This window comes from Octopus bimaculoides, chromosome 4 (assembly GCF_046866305.1).
Source record: "Octopus bimaculoides isolate indiv1 chromosome 4, ASM4686630v1, whole genome shotgun sequence".
In the NCBI taxonomy this organism is placed as follows: Eukaryota; Metazoa; Mollusca; class Cephalopoda; order Octopoda; family Octopodidae; genus Octopus; species Octopus bimaculoides.
Window position 1 is genome coordinate 29067211 of NC_142931.1, and position 27199 is coordinate 29094409.

At 32.5% G+C, this 27199-nt stretch overlaps 1 protein-coding gene across 7 annotated transcripts in view; it reads right to left on the bottom strand.

Annotated features, from left to right (window-relative positions):
* LOC106882996 (opioid-binding protein/cell adhesion molecule) overlaps nt 1–27199 on the bottom strand; it is a 794708-nt gene that overhangs the window by 251347 nt on the left and 516162 nt on the right. For all 7 annotated transcript variants that reach the window (XM_089350587.1, XM_089350588.1, XM_089350586.1 and 4 more), the window contains one exon: nt 8388–8500. In XM_089350587.1, the coding sequence (XP_089206713.1) occupies nt 8388–8500 (113 nt within the window). The remainder of the gene's footprint in view (nt 1–8387; nt 8501–27199) is intronic.

The window sequence follows — 27199 nt, forward strand, 5'->3', positions numbered from 1 at the left end:
GGTAAGCTGATAATAATACAAATGTATAACTTCCAGTTTAATTGAAATTGCAAGATTTCACAAAAACATTTTATAGCATTTAAGACTTACTGACTATACATCAAGATAAAATCAGTTCCATGTTGCCATATTGCAAAAAATTAAGAATATATATAACTTAATCTGCTGCATTCACTTCATTTCCAGAAGTCCCTCTAGTGGTCAACTTGAGACCAAAATTTAGAAAATTAGTCTTTACTTTACTATTGGATCAAGACTCTGTTGTTTATGAAATGCAACTGACAGTTGGTACACAGCAGTCAATCCTATGCTAAGCATGTCATGCACAAAGATTCCAAACCAATTGGTATTGTTAGGTACAGTTCCTCTGGCAAGCTTCTACTCAATTTTTCTCCCCAGTTTCACTCACAAGGCATGAATCAACTTAATGTTATGATAAAACACACTTTTCCAAAATGCAAAGCTGTGAGATCAAACCTAGCTCCTTGTAACTATGAATCAATCTTCTTAACTACTTGGCTGTGCCTGTGTACAATGCTAAGCATACAACACTATGGAATTAAACTTCACTAATTAATAGAGGACTATAATGGAAACTCTAAAAAATTAAAAAAATTAAAAATTAAAGTGAAACAGTACACACAGAGATTGCAGCAAATGCATTAACTTAGCATTAACAGAAATTAAAATGATTAACAATATTTGTCTCTTAAAATGAGTTTAACTGCCCTTCAATTTATAATTTTATCCATATCATTCTTTTCATAAATTATTTGAATTTTCTATGTTCTTTTCAGTAAAGAAATAAATTGTTGTCTAATTGGATTTAAAAAATTGCAAGAATTATCATAGTGGCATACTGTTATTGCTATTTTAGCTGAAGTTACCACAAACTTGATATTCAGAAGTATGTTTATTTTCTACGAAGTAACATACATCTTCTCTACAGCACTAGGTAAATGAATCTTTCAAATTTGAGCAACAATATCAACTTTACTACTTGTCTGTAAGTGTTATATCACTGCTCTAGTGGTGAATTGATTGAATTCTTTGCTACTTGTTTCATATGTGTTGTGTGTATTATAAAAATATTTATCTGACTAAGCAAAGACATAAATTTCACTTCATAACCTCATGGTTCTTGGTTTGATCCAAATGTGTAGAATCTTTGGTAAAAGTTTTGATTACCATAATAGTGCTTCAGTATGGCCACATTCATAATACTGTAAACAGTAAAAGAAAAAAATATCTGACATACTTTGATTTTACAGATTTAGAACCAAGTTACCAAAGCGATTTGGCCTTTGAGAATTCATCATAAAAATAAGCTAGCATAAAGAACTTCTCATTTATGAAGGCTTGCCGGGAACCTTTGAGTTATAATGCTGAATAGAAGCGAACATGCAGTTGAAATAAGCTATTATCTACGTATGATTAGTTCAGTTATGTCCGTAGTTATTAAGAGTGATGAAATTGAGCAACAGGCATAATGATGATGGTGAGGAAGAATGGAAGATGAATAATGTTAATAATAACAGCAAGACAAAGAACAACAAAAACAAGAGAAAAGAGCTAACGAAGTTGATGATGAAGACAAGATATTGATGAAGAAGAAAAGTCAAGAAGAAACTATTATCAATTGGCTAGTAATCCATTCAGTAGCATGCAACACTGACATAAAATGCTCGGGGCTATTACAGCATGCTGTGTAATGAAGAATACAGTTTAATTTAAATTTGAAATGTCCACTTTACAAAGATAACAAAGATGTCGGCTGGAGGAAGTACATCTCATACATCTAAATATCAAAACATTTCTAGATAACATTAATGCCAGAGGATAGTAGAAAGGTTGTACTGTCATAAGCCATTGAAATATTTATTATTAAAGCCAAGGCTACATGGCCAGAATCACCTATATCAGGATTATCCTTACATATAACTGTACACTCTATTCTATGCCTGTACTTCGAGCACACAAGAGCACTAGATGTGTATGTGCATATATATACATATATATATAATAAGTATGCGTGTGCAATTATTTAAATTTGAGTGCATAATTGGGTGGGTGTGTATATTATATTATATAATATGTATTATTAAAAAAAAAAAAATTAAATCAGAAATTGATCAAAATGTAAAATCTTTATATGTTCAGATATAATTTGTCCAGCTACTAGAAGGTATTTAAGCATAAGATCTTTATGGGATCTTAAAGAAAATTACCATAAATATTCAATCCTGAAATCTAAGGAGGAAAAATGTTGTCTAAGATTAATGCTTTCCAGAAGCAAATACAGCCAATTTCCCGACAGGTATAGCATAATGGAAGGTCATCAGGTTCTCTTTTAGTGGATAGTTTAACATATGTTCTTGACGTTGTCAATGAAATCAATTGAATAGATGAACACTTGCAATATGTATATTTTAACTTAAGCATTATGGGAATAAAATACTGATTTTCAGCCTAAGTATACACATATGCACACAATTAAATGAGTGTATGCATATACATAAATAAATACAGGTTTAAATGACAAAAAAAAAGAAATAAAGTGTATTTGATGAAGCAAATGCTTGAGAAAAGTGGAGAAAAGGTGTATGCTTTAGAGTGAAGAAGTAAAGTGAAATGTATATATAGAAATGGAAAGATAGATAGAAAAGATAGACAAATAAATATTACTTGTAAATAAAAAAATACAGCTTCAAATAAGTGTTTAAATAAATGAAGGAAGCAAAAACACATCACAAGTGAATTGAGAAAATAGAAAGAGAATGTGTTTAAACAAGATTTTAAACACATTGATGGTAATGATAGCAAGATTGGTTAGTAATTTGCATATTTCCAGAGAACTGAGCCAAGAAACTTAAAAGGAATAAAAGAACTTCAATAAAGAGATTGTCTGAAAGTATTTCAAAGCATCTTTTTAGATGTGGTTCCCATGTTAGAATCCTTTTACTCAAATAGATTGGTTCTTTTATTTATCAAATTCAATTCCATTTTTATCTTTCAATTAAACATCACTGCTTTGCATGTTTACACACATACACATGCTATCTTGTTGATATCTAAATATCAATGACATAGTTTTGTTTTTGTGTATGAAAGTGAGTCTTTCTGCCAACCACATGACCACCAACTTGTGACCAGATTTTATCAATGACCAGCTTTTGTTTTTATTAGGAAACAAGACAGGAGAACAGTTATAAATGCTAACTCTTCTGCCAACAAAAAATGTACCAGCCAATGTCAAATTAGTATTTAGTGACTTTGGAATAAGGGTTTGATGAACTCAGAGACAAAAGAGAATTTGGAGAAGTAAGCTATGAAAGAGCTTTTGATTGGCTTAAATTCAGAGAAATGCTGCTTGGTACTTATTACAGAAAAACTGAACATAAAAGAAGACTGGAATTTTCTACAAAGAAACTTGCTAAGAACTACAGATCACGTTTGTGGCTAGTGCAAGGTCCCAATTGTGTTTGCACAATGAAAATATCACATGTGCTCTTATTAATGCCAAAAAGACAGAGACATGGAAGTGCTGTTATGAGAGGTTATTAAGTAGAGAGAGAGAGAGAGAGCTGAAGTAGACCCAACAAAGGGATCAACCATCCAACTTGACAGCAACATGGTGGATACAATTAAGATAGGAAAGCAGGGAAAGCAGCTGGCCCTTTGGGGATAGTTGTTACTGACTAAGTGGTTAAGTGAGTCAGTACAAAAAATGTGAGTGAACAAGTTGAAGAATATAATGAAATTGAGATAAATTTCAGATTCTCTATAGCAGTAAGGAAAAAAATTAGAAAACATTCAGAAAATATCAAGAAAACAGATAAAACATAAAGATACAAAGGTTTAAATAAGATGAAAACTAAATGAATAAATGAAAACAAATCGAACATTCAAATGAAAAATATAAGAATAAGACAATGGTCTTTGTTGATAATAAAGGAACTGAAGAGTTGAGAAGGTTAATTAGAATTTAAAAAATGTGACAAGCAAGCTAGGAATAAATGAATGGTTATGTTACATGCTGAGAATAAATTAAACCAGTGATAAACTCTAATGATATCAGTGAATGACTAGAAAGAAATTTTAAAGGGGAAAGATGATTAAAGTTATGAACTTGTTGCAAGTGGTAAATGTGATGATGAATGTAGAGGTGTTGATAAAACAAAGTGAAAAAAAAAATTTTTAAGAATCAAATAAGAAATAGCCATTGACTCTTATAGCTGGAAAATGAAGCAGTTGAGATAATGAAATCTGGATTTAAGAATAGCAACTTAAGCTTTTGAAGACATGTGGCTCATAAATACACTATTTAAGGCTTATTTAATTTGCCATTTCAAACAGCATCACATGCATCAGCAAAAGAAATCTTCCCATGGCTGTTTAGTCTGATATGAACAACAGCTAAATTTCCTTCAAATCATATGCACATTTACTGCACAACACACATTCATATATAATGCACAGCTTAAATTACAGGTGATAAAAATCTCAGAAAGAATATCTCTCATACACATCAACTTTTCCTGAGTATGATAATGTACAGGAAACGGAGTGGTTAGTCACATTTGTTATAATTGCTGTATAAAATACATAGGAAAAGAAATAATTCATACATTCTAAACAAAATAAAAAAGCAATATTAAAAGTATCCTTTGAACTGTGCTGGTGTGTCTCTTAAAAAGTGCACTAGCTGTAAGGTCAACAATGTAAAAATCATACAGTTATGAATTTCATTTAGAAAATCAATCTGATTTTGAGAACGATAGTTGACTTAAATAAGATCATACTAAAATTTACTATTCAATTCATATAGTGAGGCACAAATTGTGTTGTCACAGAACAAAGTGTTTATTGTTTAGATGTAAACTTTCTAAAACCAAACTTTTTTAAAGTTACATTCTTTTTAAAATTGATCTTCAGATTTTTATGCTTCAAACATCAGACATTCAGAATCTAACAAATAGAGTGTGTTTGATTTTGTATGAAATATATATTGTTTGATATAATTTCATAATCATTTAATATGCAAGAGGAGATGCCGATGACATGGATTTGTTTGCAGCAAATCAGAACTTGCCAAAGAGTAACCCCAGACAATGGTTTTAGGACCTTCTTCAGAGGCATGTGTAGAATAAGAGAGGCAGAGTCAGGTGGTGAAATTGCACTAGACTGTGGATGACTCAGTTGTGGTCTTGAGTTGCACCTTCTTAGCCAGTTTTGTCTTGCCTTGTCATCATCCACTAGATGGAATGTCATTGACACCAACTCTTGTTGTCTTCTGCATCAGTTTACCCCTTTACTGGGGTCTTGAAAGGGATTGCTAATTTTCATTCTGGGTTCTCTTTTTGATTTTACCATCAAGGAAGTCCTATCATGAATACTAGACTCTTTATTACATTTTTCTTCCCTATGACAGGGAATGATCATCACTGAGCACTTAATATACAATTAATATCCAGTTTAATATGCAATCTACATAAGAGATATTTTCTTTTGCTTTATTAGATGATATATTATATGTACGTTAAATGAAACAACCTAGTGCCACATTTTTAACAAATTTCTTTTCTTTGAATATATGGCATATTGTCATTGACATAGCTAATTAGAAGGAAGTCTATGCTCTCATACACAGTCATCTTACAAGAAAAAAATTCATTTTTTTTTCTGTCTATGAATCATACATTTTTGTGAATATTTAAGCAGCTATGCATTTAATAGTGATTGTATTCAACTCATAATTGCAATGAAATAATATATTTTTATAACAAGAAGAAATCTTTTGTGAATTTTCAAAAATCCTCATACATCATTTCATTTCAATGATATCCTTTCCAGTTTCTTCCAAATTCATACTCATCTAGAAAACACTGATCTGAAGATCTTCAAGATGGGTATTAAGTTACATGTTTGTCAACAGACCAAAAAGGGTGCAAAACTCATAATCAGGAACACTACCCTGTTCTTTATTAGATTATTTTATAAAATGCAATATTGAGCATAAATGCCCGCAACAAAATTGGAATGGTGTTTCAGCTGAGAAAATCTTCCAGAGAACTAACGTTTTTTAGCTATCATTCTACATAAAAAAAAAAATTAAGATTTTGATTCCCTCACCATACTGAAAATTTCACATCCTATGATTCTGGGTTATGGATTTGTGCTTGTACATGGTTTTCCATTGAACAGACAATTTCAAAGACAACCTATATGCTTAAGCATAGTTTAGACATTAATTTATTTTCGTAACAATACGAACAAAAGAACTTATTAATTTTTCTATGCATCTTAAAAAATTGCTCAACTGAATCACAAGGTAGGAGATAATTTGGTTTTGTCCAACTGTCATTATATTCCAGTTATTCTCAATAGGTAATAAATGAATATAATATTAAACCCTACTCAAGAAGACTGACCCTACTGTCACTGTTTTACAGAAGACATATAATAGAATGGTCCATTTTATTATGCATAATGTTTATATATTGTTGTTCAATAAAATGCAAGTTTTTCCATAGCATAGTATATCTCTTACTCTTTAATTACAGTGAAAGCATACACTTTATCTCCATATCCATTTTCCATCAGGTTTATCACGTTCCAAACTATTACAATTTAGTCATATTCCGCTACAATGTCTCTTCTATGTTTGCCCAACAGACATCTTGTTGATACTTTGATAAACTAACTACCAATTCCTATTGATATATTTCCTGACTAAAATGAGTCAATCAAACGGAAGGCTCTTGTAATGATCAGGTTTGTATTTCTGAAAATCTATCCAAAAATCAACATTCATAATGTAGACAGTCCGACTAAATTGTTGATTACATATAGGCTGACCAAAACTTTAATAAATGCAGTCTTTATCAATTTAGTAATGTGAGATTTAAAAATACAAAAATACAACCAAATAAAAGTAATTCTTCATAAACTTGCTTTTCTTTCATCAACTCAAATACTTTCAGAACTACTAAATATTACTAACAACAGATAAACACCATGTCATTCTGTATGCTCAGAAGGTTCAACATCATTCTTCAGTGAGGATTGGGTAATTTTCTAAGATAATTTGAAAGTACGTGTTTTGATATGAATAATGTGTCTATAATATGAGATCTTTTCTTGATCTGGATCCTAAGAGCTGTGATTTATGAGCTTTCTGTTGTTCATGATTAGTGTTTTTTTTTTCTGACAAGTTAAGCTATGTCACAGTCAAATATTTTGCATGACACTCTGAGACAATTGAGGTAAAGTTTATTCTGGAGAGACAATACAAACCATAAACTTGTAAACTAAGAATGAAAGTATTCACATTCCTTAACATACATACACATAGTTAATACATGCCATCTATCATTACAAAGTTCAATTGGAACACACAATGGAGTAGTGTTCCTACATCTGAGATGGTACTACTGCAGCACTAACAGATATCCTAGATTCACTTAACTGATTAGCATAAGATCACATACAGTCATACTCCAGCCTCTGGTTCACAGATATTCTTCAGACTTTACCCTGAAAACATGCTCCAATCATAGGCTCATAGGTTTACTGTCTCCTCCTTTTTCCTTTCCCACAGCAAGCAATATTACCTTGTATTGCTTGGAGCTGGATGGTTTCAGGTTATCTTCATATAGGCACTCCAAGTATAGTCTCGTCTCTTCTTATTACCCATGCTGTATTCAACCCCTCTATGCCCCACACTAACCACTATGCCAAGTCCTTTTCTCTACAGAATATTAACCCTCTGGAATCTCCTCACAGCTCATATCTTTTCTACAGGTATCAACTTGCCACAGTTCAAGTGGAACATTAATGGCATCAATCTCCTCTGTTTTGGTAGGTTTGCAAAGCCCGTGGGCACTGCCCCTTTCTCAAAACCCAGTATGTGAACAACAAGAAAATAAAAGGAAGCAATAAGTTTAAAGTAAATGATTATGTCCAAGTAATATATTAATTTCATTTGTATGGGCATATCTATTTTTAATATGGATGCTTTATGTAAAACATCTGGCATTTTAAAGAGGAATAAAACTAATATTTATTAGTAAATTAAAAAAAAAAAATGAAATTTCAATTTGCAATTGTTTTAAAATTTAAAACAAATTTCCTCAGGTTAACTTATTTTGATTAAAAAAAAGTTTTTAATAAAATATTTTTATTTGCAGCTTACCTGAGGAAATTTGGTATATTAATATGATGAAGTGAAAGCAATGACAATGAAAATTATTGAAATGTAATTAGAATTTTTAGCAGATGAGAGAAAAAACACACGTTCCAATTACTGATGAAGGAAAAGGACTTCAGCATTAAACTGAAACAAAATAATAATGATCAAATTTTGTCTTAGAATTTATAGAACTCACCTTATGAGTGTTCAAAAATTCTACTGAACATGGTAAAATTGCCTTTCGCCCAGCAACTACTGTAACATTTCGGGCAGGAACAATAAAACTTGGTTCTCTTGGATTTTCTCCGGCTATAAACACAAAGAAAAAAAAGATTTGTAAGAAGAGACTCATCATTAATTGATTAACTGTAATAATTAATTATATCTATGCAGAAATGTCTGTGTAGCATCATCATCATTATTTAACATTTGCTTTCCATGTTGCTATAGGTTGGATGGTTGGACAGGAGCTGGCCAGCTTGGGACCTGCTCAGGTCCCAATTGACTATTGTGTGTTGCTAATGGAGGCAAGCACATGTAACTGAGTTGACATAGTATTAATTATTCTGCTGAAAAGTCAACGGTTTTGTGTTTTGCCAACAGTGTTCAGTGGTGACAAAACATGAAATACTTACCTCTAAACAAACTTGGCCATTGTAAATAGATACTAAAACTTTATAATGATCAGCAACAGGTGTAATTGATTAAGATACCTCTAGGGCACAATTGCTTAAAATTTAGTGTTCACACCAAGAATAGTAATGTTCTCTAATTGCTTCATACCAAGAGATGAGTTGAATGATACTTCCATGTGTTTACTTGATCTGCTAAAAATAGCAGTTAATCTCCTTCAAATCATATCTACTAGTATAAAAGTAAGAGTCAAGCTTATTGTAGATATTGCATTAGATACACTATATCTTAAAAGGGATGAAATGGAGTTTATCTGAAATGCAATCTGCTCAGTCAGAACTGCACTGAGTTAAACAGCAGCCTGCAATTTCAACAGCATCATGATTTTATTTTGCCTGCAGGAAGGAGCAGTGACTGTTCCCTTTGCAGGTCCTTTTAGTCCAGTAAGATTTATGTCATTGAACTATTATAAACAGGGAAGGAATTTCAGAGAGTCAATTTTCAGGGGAGGAAGGACTGGGCTTTATGATTAGTGCAAGCTGAGGTTTGAGCCAGAACAAGAAAGAAGTGAGTAAGAGAAAGGAGTGGATATTGAATGCTGTAATGTAGATAACATTAGAGTAAAAAGTAATAGATGTAAACCAATAGATATAAAGTCAATTATGGCAATGGTGAATGAATGATAAAATGCATATATATATATTTATATGTATGTGCATCCATGTGTATATGGATGTCATACAGATGTGCGTGCGATAAATTTGGAATAATGCTTAATAATTAGCTCTCATTTAGATGCCAAAATATTCTGACAAGTATAACTTTTAATAACATTTACATATAATTACCAGAAAGAAATTAAAAGAAATTTTTACATAATAACAAATACATGCATATAATATTTATAGAAAAAATATTCAGGAAAACAATGAATTGGTCATCAATTAGAAATACAGCTATAGATAATCTGCAATTGTTCTTGTTTCCATTAAGTTGATAGTTTTCATTAATTTGTACTGATAATCAGCCTAAAATATGACATAAATATATCAGGATAAATTTCAATACTTTCTATGCCTCATTGATGCAATTATTTCATTAATTTTTATTATGTTATTCCATGATGCACTTTTCATAATTTTATTATGTTATCAGTCAAAACCAAACCAAATAGAGTTATTCAGTATGAAGTTTAGTGCATCAATAGCATATATATATATATATATATATATATATATATATATATATATTTATATACATGCACATAGATACATACATATATATCTATGTGTGCGTGTGAGTATATATCTACAATATGCATATGTTTATATGTACATATCTATTATATGCATATGACCTCACTCCTATTGTGGAATATGAAGCAGAACTGGAACATAAATTCGAGATATGGAAGTAAAACCTGAAATCAAAGGGCTTGAAAGTTAAATTAGCAAAGACCAAAAGTTGTTGTTAGCAAGAAAATGAATACAACTCTTTTTCCATCAGGTAAATGGCTTTGCTCAGTATGTAGGGAAAGTGATGGAAGGAATTCTATTCATTGCACTTAGTGTAAGCTATGGACATATAAAAGGTGCAGTGGAATCATTGGTAGATGAACAAAGTAGTCTTGTACGTGGCAGATGTCCAAGAACAATAAATACACAGTACACAGGTATTAGCTTTTTCTCAGAAGTTGTAGGTAGTTTCTGATACCTAGGTGACCAAATTAGCCATGGAGGAGGATGTTCTGAAAATATTGTTGCTAGAATAAGTATAGAATGGAGAAAGTTCATAGAGTTATTACCTCTACTGGCAACAAAAGGCTTCTCTCTTAGAGTGAAAGGTAGACTGTATGATACACAAGTATCAGTTCTGGGAGCACTGTACATTATGTGTTCATCCATCTTACTTTAATTCACCCCTCCACCCAATGGATCAAACTATGATTGACTCTCTCCCCAATGTCACCCTTGCCATAACTGACACCAGTTTATCATTACTTTCTTCTGTCTTTCCCCTGTCAACTGTAATATTGCTATCATACCACTCTCCTATATACACATATTCACTATTTACTGTATTCCACTTTTCCTCCCCTCACTTCCCCTCTCCTTATGCACTCACCCAGACCAATCCTCCATACCACTCCACTTATATTCACCTTGTAACTTGAATGTATGTCCTGGCACATCTTCATTACCATCTTCTCTCTATTATTTGCTTTCTCTCTCTCTCCCCACTTTCTCTCCAACAGGAGGGTAGCCAAACACCTGTTTCTGTCCTTGTATCATAGCTTAACCTCTCGTCACCTGGTACAGAACCGCCACATGCAATACCATTACCTGTCTCAGTTGAGGCAGGAATGTCTTACAAGTTACTTGGAGATCCTTTTCTGCTGCTAGTGTCATATAAAAAGCACCTATTACACTCAACAGAGTCGTTGGCATTAGGAACGGCATCCAAGCATAGAAACCATGCCAATGATGACAAAAGAGCTTGGCACATATATTTACATACAAACACACACACACATATATACATATATGTATATTTGATGAATAAGCAAAAGCAGAAAAATCACAATTGGGGAATTTTTCAGGTGTGTTTTCCTTTCGTTGCTCACCTATTCTTCTACTTCCTCCCTTTGTTTCTCCCTCTACCACTCTCTCTCTCTTCCCCTCGTTCTTCCTCTTTACTACTACGTATCTCGCTTTACCCCTCTCGTTCTTCCTGTGTTACTACTACGTATCTCTTTTTTCCCCCTCGTACTTCCTCTCTTTCTCTTTTCCTCTCGTTGCTCACCTATTCTTCTACTTCCTCCCTTTGTTTCTCCCTCTGCCACTCTCTCTCTTCCCCTTACACCGGCATGGTCACATGCTTCCGGTCAATAATCTTTTTCTTCCTTGGCTGTCGCCGAGCTAACACGCGAACCATTTCGTCCCAAACTTTCAAGTTCGTGCCTCACAGCGTTCATACACAAACAATTTTTCTCGTCTGGCCGTAAAGCCTTTTCTGTTTGTTTTCCTGTCTTGTTTTTTGTCCGCCACGACATTCCTCCATGGCAAGATTTAATTTGTGTATACAAATTTAATTTGCGGTCCATGGGAAGAGCTGTTTTAACGATGCGTCCTGCCTAGTTCTTCGAAACGCCGGTGTTAAAACGGAGGTAGCTGATGAAGTAGAATGTTCTCTATGTGGCTTGTGTGTTTTCTCGTTCCTGTTTTGTTTGCAATGTCCTATACCCAGATATGCACCTATACATACAGGTGGATGTCAGTATGCACATACCTGTACGTATATATGCATATACTCATTTACTATTTGTTCATATATATATATATATATATATATATATATATATATATATATATATATAGAGAGAGAGAGAGAGAGAGAGAGAGAGAGAGAGAGAGATGTACTTGCATAGCAAGTGACCTGATCTGAGATCGTGTGCTGGAACGAAAACAATTGCAGCGTGCAATTGTATATATATATATATATATATATATATATATGTATATATATATATATATATATATATATATATATATATATATATATATATACATGTGTGATCATTATTATCATTTAACATCCACTTTCCCATGGTTGAATGAGTCTGACAGAATTTGATTATTTTTCTATAGCTGGATGACCTTCCTGCAGCTAACTCATAAGAAAGGTCATATTTTCCCTTGGTCAGACATGTTTTTCATGGAAGTCTGGAAAGTAACAACCTTGCATGATGGCAATGCTCATTTACTACCATAAAAAATTCTCATTTAGTTTTCTTTTAACTAATCTATTCAAAAGGGTTTGGTTGACCCAGGGCTATAGTAGAAGATGCTTGTTCAAGTTTCTATTCAGTGGGACTGAACCTGAAACCACATAGTTAAGAAACAAGCTTTTTAAACACACATCCATTCCTAAACATACATATCAGATGTTCTTATTTCAATTTCTATGTCACAAGGCTTTGGTTGGCTGAGGAATATAGTAGAAGTTACTTATCCAAGGTCTCATGCATTGCGATTGAACCTGAAACTACATTCCTTAGATAGGCAGACATACAGGTGAAGAAGATGGAAAAATTTGTAACTTCACCTGAAGTATTTGAATGGCATGTCAGCAGTAAATTGTGTAGCTGTGCTAACCACTTCACTTTTTTATTCTGTTATCCATTGGATTGCAGCTATGCTGGAGGACAGCCCTAAAGGGTTTTAGTCAATCAAAATATACGATTTGAGAGAGAGAGAGAGAGAGAAAGATGACTACATCATGCATTAACATGGTCATTGTCAACTAACAAGGAGAATCTGTTGAAGTACTTGAAACAAAATTAAGATGCGCAATAAAGCAATTTAAAAAAAATATGCTAATCTACGTAAATTATTTGCGTATTTATATTTTAAAACATTTTAAATATGAAAAAAAGAAAAAAAGTAATTATATTAAATATTTGTAAGAGCTTTTTCAGAAGGGTTTTTAAAGAGCAATGGATTCTTGGATTTCCAGTTTTCAAGTATTTGTTTTATGTTATTTAGAATAACTTTTTTGCTCCTTTTTTTTTTTTTAACTTAATATGTAAACTAACTGTTTTATTATAGTTAGTTTCTAGGATTTGGAATTAAAAAAAAAATTTGAATATATAAAAAAAGATATTAGGAAAGCAAGAAACAAAAAGGCAAAAAGTAAATAAATACAAGGATAAATATTTTCTTTTTAGCTTCCAACCATAAATAGGCATTCATTTGTTAATTAATATGACATCTCCATCTGTTGAGAGGAACAAACCAGTTTCAAGTGAATTATATTTTGGTAAGACTAACATCAACAATACCATTTCCATAATGAATAAGATCAATACCATATTTAAAGTGAACAAAGAAAACTGGTTTTATATTGGAAATTAAAATAGTGAAAGGCAGAGTGAGGGAAAGTGGGGTTGGAGGGAAAGATAAATGATATTATGTTAATACACAATATAAACATAAAACAAGGAAAAGAAATTCAATCTCTGAAAATAAGTATTATTAATGTTATTTATTTACTTACATTATTAATAAACACAATCTAAGTTTTGAACACTAAGCAATATGAAAAGAGTTTCTTTTCAAAATGTCCTGATTCGGTAATACTACCAGCAAGATTTATTTTACCTAACTGAATGATTTCTTGGTACTTGACTGTACTTATCAAACAGTGTTAGTGATACCAGAAATACTGTGCATTCTTTCTGACCACCCAACCTTCCTTCCAAAAGTGATTACATGCTGGATCAAGCTATAATCTCCATAGAAACTAATGCATGCATTAACTATGGAGAATAAAATAGTTTACTCAGACTGATTGGGAACCATATGTGTGTGTATGTGTGTGTGTGTGTGTGTGTGTGTGTGTGCGTGCGTGCGTGTATCTATGTATATATATATATATTTATTCGTGTGTGCATGAAATCATATATTTTCATGTGTATGCTTAGAAAGCAGATGTTTTTATTAGTATAAAATATACTTAAAGTGCTTGATAGATGAATTCATTCACCCAGCTCAGAGCTACGTACCTAAAGTATGTTTTGTTTTTTTTCTCTTCCTTTCAATGCATAAGTAAATAAATAGACAAAATAAAGAATAAAATGATCATGAAATTGCTACACATGTTCGAGAATAATGAAAATACGTTGAAACACAAATGATGAAAATATATAGCTATTCTTTTTGATGTGAAGAAATTCAAGAATAATAGTAATTTCTGAAGACGAAATTATAATGTAGCTTGAGTAACTGGTATAGAAATAAGGGCCCAGTCGGATTTTATCTATTTTAAGGCATTGAATTACAGAGGGAAAAAATTGTAAAATAGTAAACAAATACTGAAATACAGGAGCCAAAGAAACAAAATGCCAGAGCTCAGAGAATTTGGGTAAATTCTTAAATGAAAGAGAAAAAATAAAAGAGGGGAAAATGAGGAAGACTATCAAACTGAACCTTTTATTTAAAATGCAAATAAACTGAGTGACAGAGAGAGGGGAGACTGCGTGTGAGTGTGTGTGGATGTCACAAGTTTAAACAATTGCAGAAATATTTCTTTTAATCATGTGTGTGCGCGGGAGAGAGAGAAAAAGAGAAAGAGACAGAGAGAGAAAGAGAATGGGAGAGAGGTATAATAATATGAGTATATTAGCAATAAAGTCTAAGCATGTGTATCAATATAAACACACTTCAATATAGAGAAAGAGTAACAGAGAAAGGCACAGGAAAGTTTCTATTTGTTTTAACTAACCAAAACATTAAGAAACATCCAACACTACTGCAGCTTAACTGGTATGTATATAGACTATTATTCTGCGCATTCTCATTTCTTTATAACATATATATCGTCAGATTTTTGTTATTATTTTCCTTTTTTTCTTTTTACATCTTTTAAATTCTGATATTTTCTCTCAGGAAATGTAGGTTGGTAAAGGCAGGAGGGTAGTGGGGAGAGAGAAGAGCTAAAATATGGACAGTGGGAAGTAAGGAAAGCAAATGAATGACAAAGCTGAAAGAAAGTATGGTTTTAGTGAGAGAAAAATCAATGTAATCCTTCAATATATATTTGTTGCTGTCAGCTGCTTTTTGCAGAGATTTTATGCTTCTAATACTATGTATGTTGTAACAATTTATGGTTAACTATTTCCTTGGTATCTTTCTGTTGTAGAAATGGAACCATTCTTTTGAAAAATACTTCAGTCATATTCTGCTGATTCAATGCCACCATTACAGTAAACAGTATGTAATGAAAAAAAAAAAAAAAATTAAAAAGCTTTAACTTTCCAACCAAAAACTTTCATTTTTTTTTATATATAGCATTTTACTGTTATATTTCTGTTAAGTATCTCCAATCAGTCTGTTATATGTGGTTAGATAATCACTTAAATTATAGGAATGAACTGATCAATCAAGATGACAAATAAATAGAGTGAAAATTTGATTATTAGTTCAGCTCATACCTTCTCATGAGTCTTAGAAGTGCTATAACATTCACATATACACTAACTATATTCTCTCTTTCCTCTCATATCAATACAATTAATCATACATTGATGGTTATCTCTGATCAGAGAAGTCAATCAAGTGATTTTTGTCATATTCATAAGAATAAATAAAATATTTGAGTATTTTATTTGTAAAAATGTACAAGCAGCTGAATAAGAAATACACTTCCCAACCATATGGTTTTGGGTTCAGTCCCGCAGTTGGGTACTTGGGTGTGTTTATTGTAACCTTGGGTAAGTTGATATGGTAGATGGAAATTGAAAGAAATTAATTTTATGGCTTGTATGTGAGAGTGAATTTGTATGTTGACATTTGCAAGCTGATTGAAAATAAAAATCCAATATTCAGGTAAATGGTTTCATTATCCATAACCTTCTATAAAAATATGCTCAACCATTGAGCTATTTATTACTTGAAGAGCTATGGGAAATACTACCTTGCTTAGAAATAGGTTTAGGTTCGCAATAGGAGGAACATCTATCATAAGAAAATATGCCTCAACAAGTTCAGTGAAAATTAAAATAATGATGATAAGAGCTTTATGGATACGAAGCTTTAACTGCATCTATGTATGTGTGTATGCATGCATGCATACATTCACATTTTCAAATAAGTTGAATGGAGCAACATGAAATGATGTACCTTGTGTAAGGACACAACATGGCACTTAGTGCAGGAATCAGATTCATAACTTATGATTGTAAGCTCAATTCTCTAACTACCAGGTACTTGACTTCACATGTTTTCCTTATAATTGATATATCTCTATCCATTACAAATGTAATAAGCACCCTGTGTAATTGCATCGTTTTACAGTGTTAATTTTAAAATCTTCCTTTTGGCCTAGAAGCAGCTGTGATAAATTACTTTCATTATCACCATTATACCAAAGAGTGTTCATTATGGGTGAATCTCAAATACCAACTCTTCAGGAATCTCATAAGCTAGATAAACTGAGCCATTCCATATTTCAGTAGCCAAAAGATAATTCAATCTTCTCAACATTCAAACACTGATCCCTAATAAGTGTTTTTCTGTTTACTGTGAGATGTCATGATCTAGCATTTGCAGATATCCACACGGAGTATATCATGGTACTTGATTATAATTTATGGCCTCATACGCCTTAACTTTCTACAACAGAACATAACTAATCTACATCAATGTTCTTTACGTTCTTATAAATTCAATACAGAATAACAGCCACTCATTTTCTATAATAAAAAAAAACAAAAAAAAAAACAAGGGCACTCAGAGAGAGAAAACCTCGGCCAAGGCAACACCATTGTCCTCTCAATAATTAACCAGAGATGATTTTTTAAATAAGAATATCTGAAATAAACTCAACTGCTCTTACAAACAAGAATACTAAAAATGAACCCAATCGCTCTTAAAAATTAAGTAAAAAAAAAAACCAGAAAGATAATCCAGAATCCTTGTCTAGTATCACATTGATCCCAAAATCTAATCAGTACATGCCAGTCACAAGGCCAAACATCCCTGAAAGTTTCATCCAAATCCATACAACGGTTCTTGAGATATCTTGTCCATGGGCAAAAAAACAAACGACTGAGAACAATACCTCTGCCTTCACTAAGGCAGAGATAGTTATAAAAAGATACTTCTGCAGCAGTAGTAATATGATATCAGTCTTTCAGACCAAGAAGTGCTTGATGTGTTAAGACAAACATTATATTACAAGTTTTTAAAACCATTTCATGTTTGTGATCATATCCATCTCCCAAAACAAATATATGATAATTTAGGGTCAGTTTCAAAAGAAAAACCTTAGTATAATAAATGTAGTTTCTAAGAGAATACTTTTCACTCACAGATGCAACTACTTAGATACACAATTATATAACTTCAATTGTATACGAATTGAAATACATGTGAATATAACCCAGGTATTTTTACACACTAAAGTACACTTTAAAACAAACGAGAAAAAATACATTCTTATATATATATATATATATATATATATATATATATATATGTAAAAGAAACTCAAACAAAAGAATTCAGCAAGAGGTATCAAGCCCATATCATACACAAATAATAAGGTTTATCTTGAAATGACTTATATGTCACACAGTTGAAGCAATTGGCTTCTTCTGTAAACATTTCTTTCATGACACTTCTCAACAGTCAATCAAAACTTCAGAATGCTAAAAGGTAACAAAGATTGTATATTGTGATTTGTAAAACTTTCATTTCGTATTTTTGCAAACATCTACAACATACACATTCAACAGAAATGATAAAGGAAAAAGATATATGACATTTGATGTTAATCATTTAGAAGCCAAAAAGAGAAGTGTATATTTTTTCTAAAATTGAAGTGGTAATAATACATTTTTTTCTTTTTTTTTAAGCTCTCACTTATAATTTGAAAGGATTTTAAAATTTATTTTACATTTTACCAATGTACCAAGTTGCATAAGTGTGACTATATATGTTTGTTTTTTGTAGTTTTGACTGTGTTTTCTCAGGTAGTGACAAAATCTGTAACTGTCTTTACACTAAAATTATTTTACAATAAATAATGGTTTGAAAAAAAACCAGATAACCACAAGGTACCCTTTTCAAACAGCCATTTGTTAAAAATGATGGACTTTGTAATTAACTCAGAAAACATTCCCTAATATTGCAAGTTAAGAACTTCACACAAGCAGTACCCATGAAAGTTCCACAATCCATTTTATGGTACAGTGATAGCCACAAAAATCTCATTGGTTTGTTATAGTATTTTGTCATTTCCTTCATAATACTTTGATTAATTTCTAGGAAATCTTGCCAATTCTCTTCTAGCTTGTTTTACCATTCTGGCTTTTGCAAATATTCTGGCCTATTATCATTGTTTATATTTTGACTTCTTTCTTTATTAACAATTCTCATTCTTTTGCTATTAGCTTCAGCTTCATTGTTCAACATACAACACTTTCTAGCTTCATTTTTATATTCATTTCATTCCTTTCATCCTTAAGTTAATGCTTCTTTTCATTTTTGATTCTCCACTCTTTATTTCTAATTCTTATCTTTGCCCTTTCCACAATCTTTTCCTATATCTTCTCTGCATCTCTCAATTCACTTCTCACTATTGCATTCTGATCATTATCTGCTATAACAAACACTGTTTTGGTAATAAAATAATTTAAGAAGCACTTGATATTATATAGTGGGTAATACACATATCCAGGATATATTGCTGCATATCTTTTATGAAGAAGGTTAGGATCATGATTATAAATATATATAGACAGTAGGAAAAACTCCACATCAAGGATATACCATATAGCCATTCTATGTTGGAAGTTAGGAATAAGAATTACTAATATATAGATAACAGAATAGATAAATATTCAATCTTCATGACAATGCCTAACTCTAAGATGCATGCATTAAATTGTTGAGAAAATAGAGTGTCAAACAAATGCTACTAGCATACACGCACACACACTCTCACACATGTAAATGCTCATAGTATGCGCACATATGCATACACACCACTCACATATACACACAGGTAATTATTGCCTGAGTGTGTATGTGGACACAAATAACATTCATAGGTAAGGGAGTGTGTGTATGTGGTATGTGACAGATATTTTATACCACAGGAACCTATCATTAGCACTCATATAATAGACCCTCTTGCTCTTTCTGTTACACACGCACTTTTACCATCCTCTTTATGCAGGGTGACAAATCTTTTTACATCACAGGACACTTTCATTAGCACTTTAATATAATAAATTCTATTTAAATGGTTACCATTAAGTGCATTGAGATTTTATTTTCAAAGTTTTCGACTTGGTAATATTTTATTAATGTATGAATTGCAGAAACACACAACTCATGGCATGCAGTAAATATATAGTTATAATTTACTTCATAAAGTTTACAGAAACTGCTACATCAAGACTACAATGTAAACAAGGTTTTTATATCAGAAAATGTAGAATTTCTTTATTTTGAAAATACACTACAAGGTATTATATCCAAGGATAGAGCATCTATTATCATATTCAAGAGTTATTTGTTTGTGTTTTTAATCATAATTTTGTATAGACAATTATATAATATCTATAAGTAAAGATTTCAGACTATTGGAATAAGTATATTCCCAATATATCTGCATTTGCAATGACCACAAGATCAATAGAAAAAAAGAAGCAAACTGACATAACTAATACAGTATCCTATATTTCAAATGTTTATCTCATGATGCCATTCACATAGTTTGAATGAGAAAATGAATGAGAAATTGAAAACAGTTTGAAAGGAAATATCAATTAGAAATCTGTTTAAATCTAATGCAGATTAGTTTTCAACTGAGAAGAAAAATAAAGAAATATGGAAAGTACAGCAGAAATTTCAGAAGATTATTCAAAATATGATGCCAAAGAACAGGTTTTTGTATTCAGACTTTGATATCTTAAAATGAAATTAAAAATAAAGAAATAAAAATGTAAAGGCATTTGATACAGATAAACTATCTTATTTGTATTATATCAATTTTAATGCTTAGATAAATTAAATTTTTTTTTTTTTAAACCATTCCATTGAATCACATAAACATTACATTTCATTGTCAAATACAAATGGTATGAAAGTTGACTGAATAATGCATGGAGAAATAAGAAAAAGGAAGAAAATTAATTATTAAGTTTTAAGCCATCTTCTAGTTAGTTTGAGTGAAATAACAGCAGACGATAGCACTGAATGAATAATATTGAGTTTTCAACTAGAATAGAACAAGAATTAATTAGTTCATGGGGAAAGAAAAAGGCTGCATTCCATTTTATTACAGTGATGAACAGCACTATTTTATCTTTCTCACAATTAGAAAGCTGGTGCGAAAATACACACACACACACGTATTGGTTTGGTAATAGTAACAGGATAAATAGAACTTAAAACATATTTTTAATTGGCAGCAATTACAAAGTGATTCCATGGCCAAAAGTCTGGTAAGTGCCATGTACAAAACTTTCAGCATTTGAGCCACCTTGTAACTTTTTTTGCCAATTACAAATAACAATGAAGCTAACTTGCACCACTGGTGGAGGTGCAGTATTAGTGTGCATGCATGGCAAAGTGCAACTATGTTGAAAGAAAAACTGAGAGTAAGAGGCATACAGTGAGAAAGAGAGACGTTCGTACTAGTATGATCATGATCATGTGGAGTACAAAGATGAGGAGAGCAGCATAAGAAGTGCCAATTGCTGAATGTGGATGGAACCTTAGTAAGAGCAATACACAGGAAGATGTTGGATGGTGTAATGAAGATCAACCTCAGAACACTAATTCTAACAGGGGAGAAAAAACTGAGGCAATTAGTGATTCACTGTGCACCAAGAAAATCCAGCCATCTCAGCAAAATTGAAGTTCTAAAAGCATATCTTTCATGTTTATACCCTGCCACCCAGACTCTCCTGGTCAAACCTTCTCCACAACTCATCTTTCTAACAGGCATTCCTCCATCACTCTTTTGACTATGGCAATATTCACTCAGCTGCTGCAATTATATATGAAAGGAGAACTGTATATTTCATCCTCACTTTAGTAAGTCTCTTTGGAATTAACTCCTTTTGTGTTCCATCCTGCAATCTTGGTATATACTTTGCCCCTTTATTTTTCTCTAATTGTCCCTCTCCTATGAACATTCTCTTCTATATGCCATTGATACACAAGGCCCCAACTTTGATCATCACTCACAAACTCACTACTTCTACACCTATGTACATCTAGGCTCTGTTTCTGTCAGTGGACATCTCTTTCTTAGCCCACACATAATTCACATCATTTCACTATTTCTCATCTATCCACAATTTTATTATACTGTAGCTTTCAACCTGCTTTTTTTCCAATCACTTACTTCTCTCCCACCCAATCCTAATTCTTCCACTTTCTCCCTCCAACTGGATATTCATCATTGACTATGCCTTCACCTGTGTTCACAGATCTCTGCTTTCATATCTAACGCCATCTTTAACCATCTGTCACACTCTTTCTACACTCTTTTGAACTAATCTACCCACCCTTTCCAATCTCCCGTCCTTATTCTTTTTATTTTATATTCATCTTCATGTACATTGAGGATATGCTGTGATAACTCATCCCCACCCACTTTTCTTTCTCTCTATCTAGGGTAAGTAACTATGTATCTCTTCTACAGCAAACCACTGTTCCTTTCTCTCTCTCATATTTTAGCTTCTCAACACCTGGCACGAAACCACCTCCCTCAATACCACAACCTTTCCCTGTAGGCAGGTCTTGTTATGTGGGCTACTTAGTGACCTCACTAGTGCCATGAAAAAAGCACCCAGTATAATCAGTAAAGTGAAGGGCATCCAGCCTTTGAAACCCCACTCAAGAACACACTGGATCTTGACACAGACCACTGCTGAATCAGAGCCTGTCAAACTATCCAACCCAAGGCAGCATTGAAAACAGACATTAAAAAATGAATGATGATGATGACAGCGATTATATATATATATATATATATATATATATATCCTTTCTGCTATAGGCACAAGACTTGAAATTTGGGGGTTGATTACATCGACCCCAGTATTCAACTGGTAGTTTATTTTACCAACCTTGAAAAGATGAAAGGCAAAGTCAACCATGACAGAATTTGAACTCATAATGTGAAAACAGATGAAACACTGCTAAGCATTTTGCTCGGAGTGCTAACGATTCTACCAACTCACCACCTTTATATGATATATATATCTTTTTACCTTTTACTTGTTTCAGTCATTAGGCTGTGGCCATGCTGCTGGGGTATCACCTTGAATAATTCTTTAGCCAAATGAATCAACCCCAGTACTTAATGTTTGTTAAGGTTGCTAACTACTCCATCAGTATTTTTTGTCAAACTGTTAAGTTATGTGGATGCAAACATACCAATATAGGTGGTCAAGTGGTGGTGGGGTACAAGCAAAGACACAAACACACACATGATGAGCTCCTTTCAGCTTCTATCAACCAAATCCACTCACAAGGATTTGGTCAGTTAAGGCTATAGTTGAAGACACTTGCCCAAGCTGCCACACAGTGGGACTGGACCTGAAACCATGTGGTTGGGAAGTAAGTTTCTTACCACATAGCCATGCCTAATCTCTCTCTCTCTCTCTCTCTCTCTCTCTCTCTCTCTCTATATATATATATATATATATATATATATATATGTATATATATATATATATATAGACACACACACATATACACACACATATATATTATACACATACAATATACATACATTTACATATATACAAATATGCACACACAGATACACACACACACACACACACACACACACACACACACACACATGACTACATAAATCTAACAATTGAGAAGTTTAGGGAATTTGTTTTTAAAGAATATTTTATCAAAGAAAGAATATATCAGCTTGTTGGAAATTAAATCTTCTACTGTTGTTATGCAGTACAAAACTTCAAATATTATCAGCAGGCCTATGAGTTTTTGTCTACAAAGCAAATGAATGACCATCTTGATTTAGATCTGTTCAATTTTTACAAGGATAACATGAAAGTGTAAATCTCCCACTATTAAAGACTTAAAGGCTTCATTGGAAACTTCACTCTAGTAATGAACAGTAATTAGTTGAAACCGTCTGGTGCTGGTGCCACATACAAAGTACTAATGATAGTGCCACGGGAAAAAGCATTGGTGTTGGTTCCACATGACAAGCATTAGTGTCACATAAGCAACTCTGGTGCCACATAAGAAGCTCTGGGGCTTCATAAAAAGCACTAGTACTATGTAAAAAGCACTGGTGCTGGAGCCACATAGAAAGCACTCAGTACACTTTGTAAAGTAGTTGGTGTCAGGAAAGCATCCAGCCATAGGAACCAAATCAAAACAGACTATGGATCCTTGTGTGGCCCCTGGCCTTGCCAGATCCTATCTTTAGTAACAAAGGCAGATGCTATAAAATTGGTAGAACTCCATGCAATTAACTGACTGGAGTTCAATCGTAAGTATTGAATTGTAGGAAAATATAAGATATTTTGCATTAATTAGGCAGTACTTTAATTAGACAGATTATTTGACAAATACATAGAAAGTCATGTCTTGATTTGAGGTGAAAAATAGGTGTTTTTTGAGTGTTTTTCAATGATACAAAGGTAGGTGATGAGACACTTAAAACTGGCAAATGACTGGCCCTTGGTGAAGGAGGTTTACAGCAGCAAAAAGAATTCTCTACACTGATGTTAACAATGATGAAAACTTCAGATACTTGAATTCTAACTGTTATTGTCATTGCAAGAAATAAGATAGTAAAGCAACTTCAGGTGTTTTAAAAGGTTTGTGAAGCAGGTGAATTTAGATGAAAGAAGGAAAAAGACACTCAGTCAGAGTGACTGAAAGTCTTTGCTGCTAATATTCAAGTGAGAAAGAAGAATGATGAGACAAGACAACTGGATTATATATATATTACATATACAGATATGACATTTAAAGTGAAGTTATAATATGTTGTCTAGACTGGACACAAGAGAAAAGTTACAAAATGAGAGATGTGTGTCATAAGAAGCAATACTATGGACTGTTTGACTCCCATTAATCATTTAGTATGCAGCTCAGATTGCTTTAATATCCAAAAATTTCAAATATAAAATTAGTTGGAGTTGCTATTTGGAGGGTTTCAACGTAATGTTCCCAGATAATAAAACATCCATACTGGAACACATTGCATAAAGTAATAAACTACACTATCATTGTTACCAAGCGAACATTATAGTAGTAGAGAGGAATGGTTAACTCTTCAACCAGTAAAACTGGAACTGTATTGATTTAGCCTGTTGTGACTATAAAACCATGAAATATATTATATCTGGTTTAATTTCAGATAAATTATTTTGTATTCTTAAAGTACTTTAGATTTTTTTGATAGTTTTTACATCAATTTCATTTCTTTTACATCAAACCCATTCTTATAATGAAAAGTATCTAAGCTCAGTAAATTAAGATTATTTTATTCTAAATTGTTTTAGAGATATATTAATTTGAAGAGAGAGAGAGAGTAGGGAGGGAGAGTGTGAGAGAATGTTTCTGTAACTTAGAGTATGATTACATAAGAGAGTATTTTTACAAGAGAAAAATAGTAAGAGTTTTATGAGACAGAAAGAGGTGTGTATGACAGACTGAGCTGGTGCTTATGTGTGCATGTGTGAAATAGTTTGAAGGAAAGGATATGTATGAGAAAGAGAGACTGTGTGTACAGGAAACAACGTGTGTAGGAATAGAGGAGTGTGTGTATGAGAAATAATACATGTGCATTTGAGTGAATGTTAAAGAGTGTGTGAGTGTATAGGAGAGAGAGAGAGAGAGAGATCATGTATATGAATTGCTTCATGTTCATCATGAAACAATGTGTTTTTGAGTGAATAAGAGCATGCAGGGATGTGTGTATGTGTATGAGTATATGTGTGTTTCAAATAGAATATGTATGTGTATTTGTGCTCTGCATGTGTATGTATGCAAGATTTTGTTAAACAATAGTTATGGAAATTTTAAAAAGTGACTAAAAGGTCAAACTTTTAGCAAATTTATTTTTAGGAAATTACAAAACTAACATATTTCCTTGCTCTTTTGGTTCACAAAAGCTTGTAATCTTTTGTTTCTTATGAAGCAAATGAAGTAATTTTATAAAGTCTTCTAAATATTTTGAGAACAGGATGTGTGAGGAATTCAATCTTATTAATATTTAAAATCTCATGTTAAATCAATTTTCTGTACAGCACTATGTGTAGTGAATACTTTCAGATCTTCATTGTATAGAAGTTCTTTCAAGTAACTGTTTTACAGATGGATATCCTAACCTATACAAATCACTTGATTACTGAACTGATAAAGAGGTGCTTATATGCTCACTTAGCAAGCTAGAAATGGCAATTAAATCTCCCTCAAACACTTTGCCATCATAAATTAGGAAAAGATACATTGGATAATGTAGTCCTAGGTTTTAAGTCAGCCCAATCAAAGCAGAGTTGAGGTAAAATACAATTTAACTCCGTGTGTATTTTCAAATATTTCTATCAAGAAATCTTTACAGACAAACTGAAAATAACTCACCACCTAAGGTAGAATAAACTTATTGTATTCTGTTAGTTCAAGCTACTTTATATTTTCAGAATGAAACTCAGAAAATGGGGTACAGTAATCACTTGTCATATCGTGGTTCACCTATCATGCCCTCAGTACTTAAGCATTTACACACCTAAAAATTAATAAATTAATAAAGATACAGTACAGTACTGCACAGTATAACACACTTAAAATATATCAAAAGAAAATACATAATGTACCGTAGATGAGTAAACAAAGAATTGCACAGTGTGTGGTGTTGTTTTGCATTTATAATAAAAATAATAAAACATACAGTACAGTACTATCTTTATTTGTTTTGGAATGTAACAACCGTGATAATCGAAGGATTACTGCATATCTTTTATCTTTTACTTGTTTCAGTCGTGGCCATGCTGGGGCACTGCCATGAAGAATTTTTGTCGGTTGAAATGACCCCAGTACATTTTTTTTTAAAGCCTGGTACTTATTCTATAGATCTCTTTTGTTGAACCACTAAGTTATGGGGGGCATAAATACACCAATTGTCAAGCAGTAGTGGGAGACAAATACAAACACACACACATACATACATACATACATACATATATATATATATATATATATATATATATATATATATATATATATATATATATATATATATATATATATATCTACAATGGGCTTCATTCAGTTTCTGTCAACCAAATCCACTCACAAGGCTTTGGTCAGCCTGAGGCTATAGTATAAGACACATGCTGAAGGTGTCACACAGTGGGACTGAACCTAGAACCAGTTGGTCGGGAAGCGAGAGCCATAGTCTCAGGGGACTAGTTACTTAGATACTGTAGCTTACACCCCTGACTCCCCAGAATGGAATGCCAGTCTGCCACAAGATTATTCATTTTTGCCAGCTGAGTGAACCTGAGCAATGTGAAGCTAAGTGTTTTCTCAAAAACACAATGTATTCCCACTGAACCATGTGTCCCCATACGCACACATATACATACATGTATGTACACATATGCTTTATCTTTTATCCTTTACTTGCTTCAGTCATTAGACTGCAGCCATGCTGGGGCACCACCTAGAAAAAAATGTTTGTTGAATGAGTCAACCCCAGTACTTTGGTTTGCAATCCTGGTACTTATTCTATCAGTCTCTTTTGCCAAACTACTAAGTTGCAGGGATGTCAACACACCAGCATCAGTTGTCAAGTGAT